At 38.6% G+C, this 14,222-nt stretch overlaps 1 protein-coding gene across 4 annotated transcripts in view; it reads right to left on the reverse strand.

Moving 5' to 3' along the window:
- The window catches only part of DOCK8 (dedicator of cytokinesis 8), an 88,931-nt gene that overhangs the window by 38,052 nt on the left and 36,657 nt on the right, over window positions 1–14,222 (reverse strand). For all 4 annotated transcript variants that reach the window (XM_059873350.1, XM_059873353.1, XM_059873351.1 and 1 more), the window contains 7 exons: window positions 7,762–7,879; window positions 6,002–6,072; window positions 5,180–5,318; window positions 3,558–3,659; window positions 2,800–2,895; window positions 1,495–1,729; window positions 371–535 (listed from right to left, as the gene is read on the reverse strand). In XM_059873350.1, coding sequence (XP_059729333.1) covers window positions 371–535; window positions 1,495–1,729; window positions 2,800–2,895; window positions 3,558–3,659; window positions 5,180–5,318; window positions 6,002–6,072; window positions 7,762–7,879 — 926 coding nt within the window. The remainder of the gene's footprint in view (window positions 1–370; window positions 536–1,494; window positions 1,730–2,799; window positions 2,896–3,557; window positions 3,660–5,179; window positions 5,319–6,001; window positions 6,073–7,761; window positions 7,880–14,222) is intronic.

A 14,222-nucleotide genomic window follows, 5' to 3' on the forward strand; every position in this document is an offset into this window, starting at 1 on the left:
GGAAGAAGTTCTTCTAGAAAAAGTTTCAGTTTAGGCAATCTCTCTTGCATTCATCTTCATGAAGCTACAACATTGCTTGTAGTTGTGGAAACCACTCACATCAGCCCTTCATCTTAAATTAATAACTGAGGGATGGAGATTATCAGGGGAAAATTTATATTGGTCTTTGCAGTCCTGATATTCCTGAACCACCTCTGAGAAAAATGGTATATCAGAACAGTTTAGTGCTTAAATGGTACACAGTCTGGATATGAGAAGTTGTGTTTGCTTTCTTAAAGGTCAGTGCCTTAAGTCCTTCTCTCAAAAGTGCTATGCTGAACAACATGTATCAAGAAAAAAAATACTTCTGCAACCCTTGTACCAACAATACCTGGTTTGACTACTTCTCTTTGTGGGTCTGGCAGACGAAATACATAGTACACATAAGATGCCAGGAGACAGTTCCTTCCATGCTGATCCTTGCTCAGCTCTTTGCTGTTGTGGAGACTATTCACTATTGCAACAACAGACTCAAAGGCAAACTGTGAGAAGTTGGCTGTGGAACAAAGGCAAGAATTAGAGTCAGCACTGAAGGGTATAACATAATTAAGTGAGGGCATTCTTTGAATCAACAACTAATCTTGCAAGATTCAATTCAGTACTTAACAAATTTAGAGTTTTAGACAGTAATTGCTATGCCTAACCAGACCCAAAGTCTACACAGGCCAATAAACACTCTTTAGCAGACCCACTGACTTTCAACCAAATCACTGGTATTCAGTCACTTTGCGCTACATAAAACTGTTAATTACATTTCTAGCAGCTTTCACACATTTCCTATAAACTTTCTTCTTGCAGAATACTAAGACTCATTCTCTCTAAGACAGAATACTAAGACTCGGCTTATATTGCTAGAAATATAAGCTAGCAGACTCTAGCACCAATATTGTAGTAGATGATAGATGTTGATTATCTGAATGAGACAGGAAATTACCTACACCACTGTATGCAAGTATGGAATTCTTCCAGCCTTAACATATGTTATGGACAACTGGCATCTCAGTGAAACAAAAATCAGTGTTTAGTATTATATTCTCTGGGTTTGTGCTCATTCAACTCTGTCTAAAGATCTTTGGGCAGAGGATAAGATGCAGACAGCAGTGTCAGTTGTAGGAACGATTTTGCTGGTGTTTTACTTGCAAAACAACTCAATTGCAAACAAAGTTTAACCACTACCACTTTCCGACCTATATTTTCAGGTAAGTAAATTACTACAGTTTAATGTACCTTCCAACCAGAGACTAAGAATCTTAAATGCAGGGGGAAAGGAGAAAAGACAGCAACTCCATTAAGCCTGATTAAATTGTGCAGTGAAACTCTGTCTTGAGCAGCACAACTCTTTCTGAAGTGTGCTACCCTAAATACTAAATCCAAGCCAGAATATTTCAGCAAGCATTTCCCCCACATATCTAGGTTGCTTGCAAAGCCTCTTGAAGACCGTGAACCAGTAAATACCTGTCTGGCCAGCTATGACCATAGGCTGTACAGCCAGCTGGAAAAGTTTATCTAGTACCAAATGTAAAAATAAGACGAGAGGTTCAAGGCGTGAAGAATTCAAACAGATAATGCTGAGTTTCAATTCATGCTCCAATGAAGCCTCTGTTATCTTCTGATCCATCACTCGAAAGGGGAATGTCACTTGGCTTTCCAGAGAATGGCACAAGGTGAAGAACTTCTCTAGATGGTTGTCCTGCAAATACAGTGCACTCACAGTTAACAAGTTGATATATTTCAGGCTAGCTCTACCTAAGAAAGCCTGATCATACCACCTCATAGGATGAAAGGAAAGATTTTTGCCCTTCTGGTGTTCAGTAGAGGCTGCTCTGAGTGGTCAACTTGTAAAGCAGTGTCACAGTGCTTTGTTTGCTCCTATTCATCTGGTTCAAATTCAGACTGTGGTGCGATCAGCTTACAGGCAGGAAGGTCATTGCCCTCACTAAACTGATCACTTCATTTAATGAAAAGACTTTTCCTTCTATTTGATAAACTTCTTCACATCATAGTCCCTCTGCCACTCACACCTGAGTTCCAGCTACCTACAAGTTATGTGCCATATGATTATGCCCTATTTGCATTTAAAAAACATGCTGCAAAGGGGTGATGGACCTGCTTCAAACACAGGCCCTTCAGCTGTTAGGATATATTTACTAGGATTAACTAGAATAGGATAAGGGAAAAGCAGCAGAAACAAAACAAAGTTGATCTTCCTCAAACCAGCATCTCAGTAAGATGGACAAAGATCCAATTTCCTATGGCATTTAAATGATGGGAATCATTGAGGTCTCACCCAGCACTAAGGGTGTGTTCCCAAAGCACATGGCATTGACAAGTGAGCTGCTGGCCATGTATAACATGTCAATGGAGGCGGGGAGGAGCTATGTCTTTGGAGGTGTGGACACACTGTCTGAACTAGTCTTGAAGAACAGGAGATGCAGACTGCAGAAACTGGCACTGTGCCCTGCCAGCACCCTCCAATCACAGCCTGAACAGACTCCTGCTGAGCTGAGAGGACACCAGGCTTCCTATTGCTCCATGTGACTTGCTGCCAGGAGTGCTCATTTGTTCACTTCCACCAACAGATTTAATTTCAACAAAGGATTTCATTCACAGAGGATATCAGGTTATTTCCATAGCTCATAATTTTTTTTTTTAACTGTGCGGGCTTAAACACCTCAGTTTCATAAACCTGCTTAATTGGCCTGGACATCTGAATTTTCTTTGAAATGAAACTACAGCTGTGTGTTACTTCTGATGCATTACCTGGGTATGAACAGACGACACAGCTTGAACTTCAACAATGAAAACGCCCTTGTGTCCTTCAACCCACTTTATAGGGGGAGTCTGAGACGGAATTTTCTGTGACAGAAAAAAAAAGGGAATCATCTTCCTTTTAATGCTCAAAAATGCAGAAAGTCTGTTTACATGAGGGTATTCCCACTATTCACTTCATTTTAGACATCTAAATTCAGTGCCACACAGAGGACGACAGCTAAGCATCTCCTTGTTCTCATAAACATTTGGACAGAAGCTGATACACTGAACAGGGAAATTTAGACAATTTCAGCTCGATGTCTAGCACAGACCATGTACATAGACATCTTGTTATGGCTAAAAGTGGTGCAAATTTCCTTCATGCCATGTTTACTGGTAGCAGTTTTTTGCTCCAGTAATACCTGATTCCATATCTACTCCCCTTCCCACAAAGTCACAGAAAAAGAAACCAAACCAAATAATTCTGTGGAAGAAATCGAATTATTGCCTTGACACTCTCAAAACAGATTAGACAATTCACAAGAATTTTCTTGCACAGCTAACTTCTAAAAAACCAGCATAATTATATAAAATATTAACACCAGTGAAAATAACAACAACAACAACAACACTTTTCTTGACCTTCCCCTTCTAAAGAACAAAAAGGAAGCACTGCCTACCAGCAGACAGCAATGTTAGTTTGTAAAACACTTATGCTGTTGCCCTACATTAAGAAAATACTATCTTTTAATAATTTTGTTTGTTACCTCAGGAGAGTGAATTGAATAGTGTAAAGGCAGTTTATCCAATGCAACAGGAAGACTATAATGTCCAGTTTGAAGACGATCATTTAATAGAATTGGCAGCCACTGAAACAAATGAAGAGAAAACACAGCAATATTCCTGATGATATATGATTAGACCCATTTATTTAATTTGTTAGATACAGTCAACAAAAAACAAATGAGATATTGACTTAGGCTTCTCTGGTCTAACCCATTCAACAGTAATTTCTTTGTATTTTAAATTCAAAGATAGCTGATAGCTACTGTAGAAAAATGTACAAGACTACTTTACAAACCATCTCTTTTGAAGAAAACACACAGAGCTTCTCATGTGTGGCACACATTTTTCTAATAAATCCTATCAGAAGGATTTAGTGGAATCCATGTTTTGATTTAAAAATTCATGTATCTTGAATACACTGATTCTTGGTATTGAAGCAAATCAACAGCTAAAATTTTGCTGGAATTAAATTTAATGTCTTCCTTGTGATCACCTTGCCAGACTGACATGTCAGATCCCTGCACTGATATTTGGACACATTTATTTTTTTATACAAATCTGAAAGAGACTGGGCATTTGAATATCACAGGGCAGAAACATTTTGTAATAGGTGAACAGAAACCTGAAAATTAAGTCCTCACCCATGTCAGATCTTGGTTCTGAACTAATTTATTTCTTAACAATCCCACTGACATTGGTGGGACTATAACTCTCCATAAAATAAAGCCCATTTGAAAGGATTCTCAGTACTGTGGTTTAAAAACTCCAAAAGCCAGAAAAGAAACAAACAAGCAAACAAGCAAAAATAAACAAACACAACAGCCTCCCAAACTTCATAGCAAGAACACATGGAAAGTACTTGTCTGGCTCCACATCTCAATTGCTGACCAAAGCTGTAGGACGATTTAAAATCTGAAAATGTCATCTTCAATTCTTTTCTTTTATATTAAAATCTCTCCAGTAAAAAATACTCTTTGATAAAGAAAAGACACTACATCATGTCTCTGTGACATACATACATACTCCTCATACTTTCTACATACTCTACATACAATACATGTATTTCTTAATCTAAGACATTCTAGTCTCAATATGAAGATAAAGAAGGCAAGAGAATTATATTTTAGCTTTTAGAGACTTTCTGATTTTTAAATTTTTATCTGAATAAAAGACAATTTAGAGCAGAAATGAAGTGCTATGTAAAACCTAAATGAAAATATTACATTAGTTGTTACCTCATGTATGAACATGGTAACTGTAATAATTGTAATTATGTGTGATTTAGGGTTTTTTTAACAGAATGAGACTACAGGATATAAGGCATTGTTGTCACAAATATTTAGGTGCATATTTCAATTGATTCAAGTGAATTCAATGAGTTCAAACACAGTTAAAACAGTAAACTTGTAGGATGAGGATGTAACACATCTCAGGTGGCATCTAGTTTTTATGAATTCACACTAAGATCTTCCACTGGTTTTGATATATTGCCATAACCAGAAAAGGAATAAATGACAAAATTCTTGACACGCAGAGAGTCTGCATGCAATACACACAGACATGCACCCACACACCCCGCTCCTATGTATCACATGGAACTTACTGAATAACCTAGGAGCGTTTCAACAGATGCTCCTTGCTTTGGTTGGCAGCTTATGTGATAGAATGTGAACAGTAGATGGTGTTTCTCTGTGAGTTTTGCTGGCAGCTTAATTTTCACTTCTTCGTAAAAGTCAGGGGATCTGTTAAAAATGAAATGCTAAGCATGTTCCCAGCATAAGTGCAAGAATGAGCAAGAGGCAAATTTGTCAGCTGACTTTTAGATGCTATGGTTATAAAACCAGATAAATTCTAAAATCAGAGCTGAATTAAACAAAGTATACATATATATATACACACATTTTTATGAACCTGAAATATTTTTACACTTTATGAATCTGGAAGTTATATTTATGAACAATCTCCTACTTTGAATCAGAAGAAAACAGACAGTATCAGCTGGACAGATTCAGCTTCCATCTATGCCTAGGTTTCAATCTCTGTTTTGGATTTTTCATACGTATTCTGCAAATCCTAAATCTCAAGTTCTTATTTATGAGAATGAGAATGTCCTTTCAGCTCTTTTGGATCTATGAATTCATTGAAGTGAATGATCTTAAAAGTTGTGCTGCTTCCTGTTCCTGCTCCTAAATCATCATAGTAGGAATATTCTCAACTACTAAAAACTTCAAACAAGAAAAGCAAAGGTTGCTTCTACAACAGCCACTTGTGCAAATGAATGTAGCAATCCAAATTAGATATGATAAATTGCACAAAACATAAATGCTTAAAATGCCATTCCTTGATGAGCTGTGCAGGGTACTAATTACATAGAGACATCATGATTAATACTTAAGTCATATGAATAGATAGTAACAACACTTACTTATTATGATATGTGATAGCTGTGTATATTTCTTGGACAAATTCTGGACCTGAAGATTTCCCAAAAATTACCTACATAAGGAAGAACAGAAAATCAGGACTACAGCATTTATTTGTCATCATCTTGTGTAAATTTTAAGATAGTATCTAAAGATGTAAAATGACTCCTCAATTTTATCTTATTTTGTTGGCGTAAATGTCTTATTACCAAGCACCTTCCTCACACTCCATTCAGGGTAAAACACCAGGAAAATGGAGCAGACTTATTTCTAAGTCACTGACTACCTCACATCACATTCCTTAGTCATGAGCTAAAAAGCTTAGGAATCATAGGAAAAAAGTTATGGTAGGCCACTTACATGATGTCACACTGTCATTATCTAAGTGCTAAAAAGTTAAATAAAAAGTATGTTTAGGAGTTTTGTTTTCCAGTTGCAACCTGCTAATTCAAGGTGAGATACATCTCACCTTACCTTAGAGGTGCAAAGTCCCTTTACAATCAATGAAGAAAAATAGGCATTTCTGGTGCTAGATTTGCTTTCCTAAGACACATATCTATGGTAAGGCCTTGAAATCAAATAATTTAAAGGGAGCCCTGGGTGATGAGCTTAGACAAGAATCTCTGCACTGTGCAAATTGCTATATACGTATTGAGAGGAAGATCACTTACAGTGGAGAGAGAAGACAGATGAACTGTGTCTGTCCTAACCGTTTCTCAAAACCTAATCATAACACAGGTAGAGTTTAAGGAAACCATCAATGCAGTATTGTGTAAAAGAAGGTGTTACATTCACATGGCACAGCTCTAGCTCTGGAAGAAATGTACCTTGGGAAACACTGCTAATGCTCTGATTTCAGATCCACAGGTTATGTGGAGCAAGGCTGTGAAGTATATACTAAACAATGTCAGCACACTGATAAGGGCTGGTTGGCTGATAGTCCTTGGCCCAACAGACTGTTGGACTAAAGTTTCCTCAATGTAATATTTCCATTCATTGTTTTCCTTCTCCAACACATAAAATTACAGAAGAATTTGTCTCAATGTCATTCTCAAGTAGCCAACAGCAATGTCTTGAAAATATAAAAAAAAAAAATTTGGGCTGAACCAGGCATCTGGGTTAGAAGACTTCACACTGAACCTCTGAAGCTTGGTAAAGCTGAATAGAGGATCTTACAGTGAGAGATCCTGAATAACCTGAACATGGATAGGACTGTCTGCTCTGCTAGTAGTGTACACATACGCCCTAATACACAGTGTGTTTCAAACATGGAAAGCTCTACCTACACCACATAATTGTGCATCAATTCATGCTCAGGCAATGAAGATCCCAATTTTTACCTTCCAGTGTAATACCTGTGCACTTGTGTAAACATAGTGCATACAGAGGAGTTACCCTGCAAAATAGACATCATTCTTAAAAGGTCTCTGAAGCTCTGTGAATTTTACCCTTAGAAATTGAAGCATGATATTGATGTGATATTATGTCATTCTTCTGAAAATAGGGTAGGAAGACTTAGATAAGAGAGAGCAACATACCTCTGGTTCCACTAGAATCAAAAAAAAAGTCTTTTTTGTTGAGGATAAGGAGTATAAACCCACTTTAGGATGAGAATGAAAGCTTCTCAAGCTCTCTGTGTTAGCCTTCCTAAAGCCCCCTTAGAAACTGGGGTGATGGGAAGTAAATAATGACTACTCTTTTCAGAGGTTTCTCAGGAATGCATGTAAACAAAAGCCTGCTAAGAAATCTCAGCATTTATTACCGGCATTGCACAGGATGGGTCTTCACCACACATAAATTGGATCTTGATGGTAATGTTCCTTGCAGAAGCTAGTCGGTTAGCAAAATTCAGCCTCTGAGGGTAGACATAGAGGAGATTTCTGGAAGAAACAGAAGGAAAAATTGGTAAATGGCAAGCATTCCTGCTTGGAAATTAAGTGCACAAATTAGCATCTTGCTCATTCCTCTCCCTGTCCTTCAATTCCACCTACATAGTGAAAGATCTGTCAGAACTCAATTTCAGAAGTCCACAAATAAAAGATAATTTCTTGGTGTGACACACAGAACATCTTATGTTTAGGGTTTCACCTACACTAAGCTATCTTCTGTTACAAACAAACTATTATCTTTGCTTGAGGTAATGAAAACAGGAATCTCTTGAGAAAGCAGTTCCTTTCTCAGATGTGATCAGATATTGGAAGGGGGAAAGAATCACTCAGAGGAGATAAAAAAAAGGAAATCAACAACTGAAGTTCATACATTCATAGCTTATAGCAAAAAAGAAGGCATCTATTTCTAGATTATACAAATCAAAAAGCAGTATCAATGAACCTGAGTAAATACAAAGAAGAAAATTTGAAACAATAATTCTATAAGCTACCTCTTATTAGTAATGAATATAAATAATGATTGGAAATATAGCATACTTTGCTGTTTACTAACTTCTGTACATGATCGTATCACTAAACATAAAAAGCACCTTTAACTTCTGTGGGGAATTTGACAGCATAGGTGATTTTCTGATGTATAATTCCAATAGAAGAGTAAAAAATTTATAGATTTTTCTCTGGTGAAATTTATGGCAAATCTGAGATTTCAGGTAGGCATGGATTATACACAGATTCTGGAATCATGATTATGTCTGTTTACTGTCTTGTTTTCCCAGTCTGATAGAGGTTTCTCACTGCTCGTCCTCTGAGTGTAAGGAATAAGACTAGTGTTGGAGGAAGCATGATGGCTTTCAGTCAGAAACAATGAGGACTACTCATGAACTTTCATGATTTCTTTTCATCTGTGGCAGTCAGAAGCTGCACACAGAATTGCACTCTCCTTATCACAGATCTCTCCTCAGTACCACCACCAGCTGAAAAAGTCAAGCAGCCTTGGAGAATATTGTCATTAAGTCAGTCCATCTTCCATTTATTGTACCCCAAGACCAGGAAAACTGTGGTTTATTCTTCTGATTTCCATGTGTTACAACATGACAGTACCGTTCAATTACACAGTCCAAGCTACTCTTTTCAACCAACATGTGCTACGTGGCACATGGCATACCTTAGTAAAAGAAACTGCTTTTAACTTGCCTTTCCCTTCATTCTGAATGGTACTTCTGCCTGTCACACCAGTGCACTCTCTTCATTACTACCTTATGTACGAGTTTTGCTTTGCCAAATTCTCTCCCAGATCATGTTAAGGAAAGCTAAGTGAAAGAGCAAAATATATTGGTAACCTCTACTGAATTATACTTGGGGGACTGACATATTAAATGAAGGATATTGTCAACACTACATCTGCCAGAAGTGAAGAAATACATGTAGGGAAGGCTGAATAATACAGCCATTGCTTCATTAATCTGCAGCCTAGGACAAGATGTCACAAATCTATATAATGTACCTGAGCACTGGATTTTACTTTTAGAAGTGACTTGAGATGAAAGATATGTAAAAACACAGAGAGCTCTCTGCTGACTATGAAGAAGCATTATTCCAGCAAGTACTGGACTGAAAAGCTAAAACTTGAGCCATTTATGCTGAAGCACTTTTAGGGATCTTGCTAACATGTGTATTAAACCCATCAGCACTGAGGAAGAACAGAGGCAAATGCTGACTCTGGATATCCTGCAGAGATGAAAGCGATGGCTGACATCTAAAGCAGGAAGGTGCGATGATGATCAAAAAATGTTCCCTCACATAGGTATGAATTATAAACCCACTGCTGACCGCTGCCTTGGTGCTACTGCCTGCACTCCATCCACATCCAAAAGCCTGAGGGGAAGCAAAGACAAGGAACATTTTCACACGGCAGTTAGCAGGGGCATTGGGGCAGCAAATACTGCTGTCCTTTAGATAATTGGACAAGTAGGATGCACATAAGGATGTGGTGGGCTCCAGAAGGAAATGCATCTCCCCCAAGGTTCTGCATTGAGCAGAACTATTATAGCAACATGTCACAGCAAATACTTCTGGTCAATGTGATCAAATTTCCCCCCTCACTCTTCCTTCAGAAAGTGCAGCACTCTGCCTCCAGATACAGTCAGATGTGCTTACAAAACAAAAGAGCTATTCAAGAGACAGCATGAATCTACAAAAGCCATGGCAGAACACCCAGCGTCACTGAGAATACAGACCCAAAGGCCAGCAGAGCCCTGGGTGAGGCACAGACGCCAACAGCTTCTGTGGGTCAGAGAATTACCCAGAAGAGTGATAAGAGACTATTTTGGAATCAGTTACCTGCTGGGAAAGCTAAGGGTTCCCCTAACCTGGCACAGGACACCACATGGCAATTCTCATACAAATTTGCTGACCTTCCTACATGTTCATGGGGCTTAGCAGTGATTTAATCATTTTCCATGGGCAAAGCAACGCAGACCTATCCTCTGCCAAAATAAAATCTATTCAGAGTTTCAAGTCTTGTGACCATTTTTATTTAGTGTTTGTAAATACTGCTTGTGCATAGCTGCACATAAAAGAAGCCTTCTGTTTGCTAGATTACGCCTCATGTGAGGTGTCAGCAAGTGCATCTCAAACTTCTTATGGATAGTAGGCATCTTCACTGATGACTGTGGTGAGAATTCCATACACAGCAAAACTCAACACAGGTGCAAGTAGTCCCTACCGATATAAACCAGGAATGTTCTGTAGGTAAGAAGTGATGGATGAGTTAACACACATTTAAAACTTATGGTAGTAGACACAAAAGCTGATGTACTCATTAGCTACAATTTTCAATACTTGTTGATTCTTTCACAATTTTGGTGGGGAGTCTTCAGGAAAAAAAATGGTTAAAAATTAAAAATGCCTCACCTCAAAAATGCTTAACCCAAACATGGAAACCCATTCTAGTCAGCCATTGACTAGGAAAATAGAACAGTGACAGAACTTCAACAAGATGATGTGCATGAGTCATAAATTCCGTATTTTAGGGTGGGTAATTTGGAAAATAGTTTGAATGATTTTTCGCATGTTGCTAAAATTTTGAATCATCTGAGGAGCTGGTGGACAGATGTAAAACTAGACTAAAGGAGACTTAGAAGACTCACATGTAGTAGACATGCTCTCTCTGGATTCCATGGGCAGAGAGGTAGAGAGGAGTAAATAGCGCGGTGAGAGCAATAACAGTGTCTGTTATTCATCAATAGCCTTTCCTCACCCCACACTAGTCAAGGATGGGGTAGAATGATTACCACCAAAGCACAGGCCTCTAGCTCACACCACAGACTACAGCAAGTCTGAGAACATTGCTAAGTAGTTTGCAATTAAATGAAATGAAACAGCAAAGAAAAGATTTTTTTTCCCCTCCCCTCAAAAAGCCCCTAAGCGTTAGGTACTACCCCTATCACAGACAGGACTTCCTGTGCCTGGTTAAACTGAGTTACTGCTGAAGTGATGTGACAAATCCCTCTTCCTCAGCACCAACATTTCATAGTGGCAGTAAACAGCATAATTTTCATTTATATTTAATGAGAAAATAAAATGACAAACAAACTTTAAATTATATGATTTTTCCTATTAAATATAGAGGGGTATGAAAGAAATTAATCTTGGAATGTTTTGACAATTTCAGGGAAATATTTTTATTAAAGATATGTAAGTACACAACAAAAAGAAGTGCTCAATTTCACAGTGCACAAAGAAAGTGGGCTGGCTGATCTCTCTGACATAAATCAGAAATAGCATCATTTAAAATAATGGCATTACACCAGTAAAAAAAAAGCTTGCAAGACCTGAGATCAAAGACTATAACAGAAGGCTCCACTTTTCCTTTCACAAAGGAAAAATCTATTTAAAAAAACCAACCAAAAAAACGACCCTAAACAAACAAAAAACAAAACAAAAAAAAACACCAAACCAAACCAAAAAAAATCAGCAATTCATTCCTCTGAAATACCTTTTACAACCTCTCCCCCCAGTGTCTACATGTATAGCACTGATGAAAAAAAAAATGGTTTGCAGACTTATATCCAAAAACTAGGAAACATTAAATCACCTTTAAGGCCCTAGCAAGCCATGACTCACATCTATGACTAAATGCTATCAAATTGCTTAAGTAAGACAGGATGATTCTACTTTCCAGATTAGAAGAAAGGGAATAAAATAACATGAAGCACTATGTATTTGGCTCTATGAAAAATTCAGAGTTACTCCTTATGGGTTAGTTTAATCTCAGACTCAAAATGGTATTCACCGTGTGTAAAACTAAGCAATGAGAATTACATGACAATTAAATTAAGCAAAGGACTCCATGGAGGGATCTGGACAGGCTGGATGATGGGCCAAGGCCAGTGCTGTGAGGTCCAACAAGTGCTGGGTCCTGCCATTGGGTCACAACAACCCCAGGCAGTGCCACAGGCTGGGGCAGAGTGGCTGCAAAGCTGCCCACAGGAAAAGGACCTGGGGGTGCTGGTGACAGCAGCTGAACATGAGCCAGCAGTGCCCAGGTGGCCAAGAAGGCCAATGGCATCCTGGCCTGTACCTGCAACAGTGTGGCCAGCAGGAGCAGGGCAGGGATTGTCCCCTGGGTACTCAGCATTCGTGAGGCCACACCTCAAATCCTGTGTGCATTTCTGAGCCACTCACTTCAAGAAGGATACAGAAGTGCTGGAGTGTGTCTAGAAAAGGTCAACAGAGTTGGGGAAGGGTCGGGAGCATAAGTCCTGTGACGAGTGGCTGAGGGAGCTGGGAGGGTCTAACCTAGAGAAAAGGAGCCTCAGGGGGCTTTAAATTGGATATTAAGATATATTTCTTCACCAAAAGGGCTGTCAAGCATTGGCAGGCTATCCAGGGAAGTTGTGCAGTCACAGGTAGATGCGCTGCTTAAGGGACATGGTTTAGTGGTGGACTTGGCAGTGCCAGGTTACAGTTGGACTTGATGTTCATTGGCCTACATCACCTGTGTATGTCAGCTGTGTCATTACCATTGATTCACTAATTAATGTAAAGATTGATGAAGGCAACTATTCTTCATAGATGTTGTCTTCATTATTTCAATTTAGACTGAACAAATCCTACTTTGTCTTTTTGCCATGACTTTTACTTAGGGTGAAAATCAAATGGAGATTTAAAAGAAAAGGTAAGGTGTAAACTCTTGCTGAAAGAGTGTGACTATTGAATGATAAGCAAGCATTTCCTCTAATGTGCATGTATGTATTCAATATAGATATCCTGGCAATGGAAGGATAGTGTGGAGACACCCAAATTTGCTTTAGGAGAAGTACAAATTAATTGTAGGCATGGTGGCTTTGATGCTCATATCTGGTTGCAGAAGTGAGAATCTGATGAGATCTAAAGGGAGAATATTCTGTGCAGACTCAACTGTTGTTACAGCTCAGAAATACAGTAGTTGCTAATGGTTTTTGTTAAAAGCAGACCTTTAGACACTGTGAGACTGCAGATTGGAATTGACATGTACTGGGGTCAGACAATGAGTAGGAAAGTCAAAATTCTGGCCTTATTTTTTCATTAAACTAAAAAAAGACATCTTGGCTCACATTCATTTACATTTCCACTTTCAATTCTATAAAAACTACTTTCCCTATAGAAATGTCCGCATTAAAGTTCTACCACCATCCAATTCTGTCTTTGATACACAGAGAAGACAGAAGTACCATAACTCTCTGCATTTTAGTGTACTGGTGCTGTGAGCTGCCCTCGGGAGATTGAATACCACTGAATTGGGGCAGAGCCCAGGAGTAACTTCTTCAAAACTTCTACTGAGGCTATAGCCAAACCAGCTTACTTATTTCCTGCTGACAACACACTGCAAGTTTTATGATAAGATAAGTTTTGCCACTTCCTCTTTTTTGCTTTCCTTTAAAGCTGAGACACAAATGCAGGTGTCACCAACAGCCAAACAGATCTCTAGTTTACTGTGAAGGTGGATCATCTCCCTGGAATAAATTAGTTTGTCGTGGTGCAGTTCTGAGTTGTACAGAACCACAAGTCTCGTCCTTTTCTCCTCCTGGGTTGGGTCAGGTGAGCAGGTGGGAGAGCTGGCTCTGCTAATTTCCACTGCAAGAAATTAGTAAGCTTTACATCGCTTTATTCTGTGCCTTCATTCTGTGATTCCTTATCGGTAGTCACATTTTTGCTACTAATACAATACAGTATCTAGCTACTGTTTTAGGGATCAGAAATCCTCCTTAGAATAGCATAATCTACTATTATTGTTAGAAGCTCCCTTGTCTTGACTAACACAATGGTCTGATGAAAGTAATTATTTTAAGTT

This window comes from Haemorhous mexicanus, chromosome Z, assembly GCF_027477595.1.
Source record: "Haemorhous mexicanus isolate bHaeMex1 chromosome Z, bHaeMex1.pri, whole genome shotgun sequence".
NCBI lineage: Eukaryota > Metazoa > Chordata > Aves > Passeriformes > Fringillidae > Haemorhous > Haemorhous mexicanus.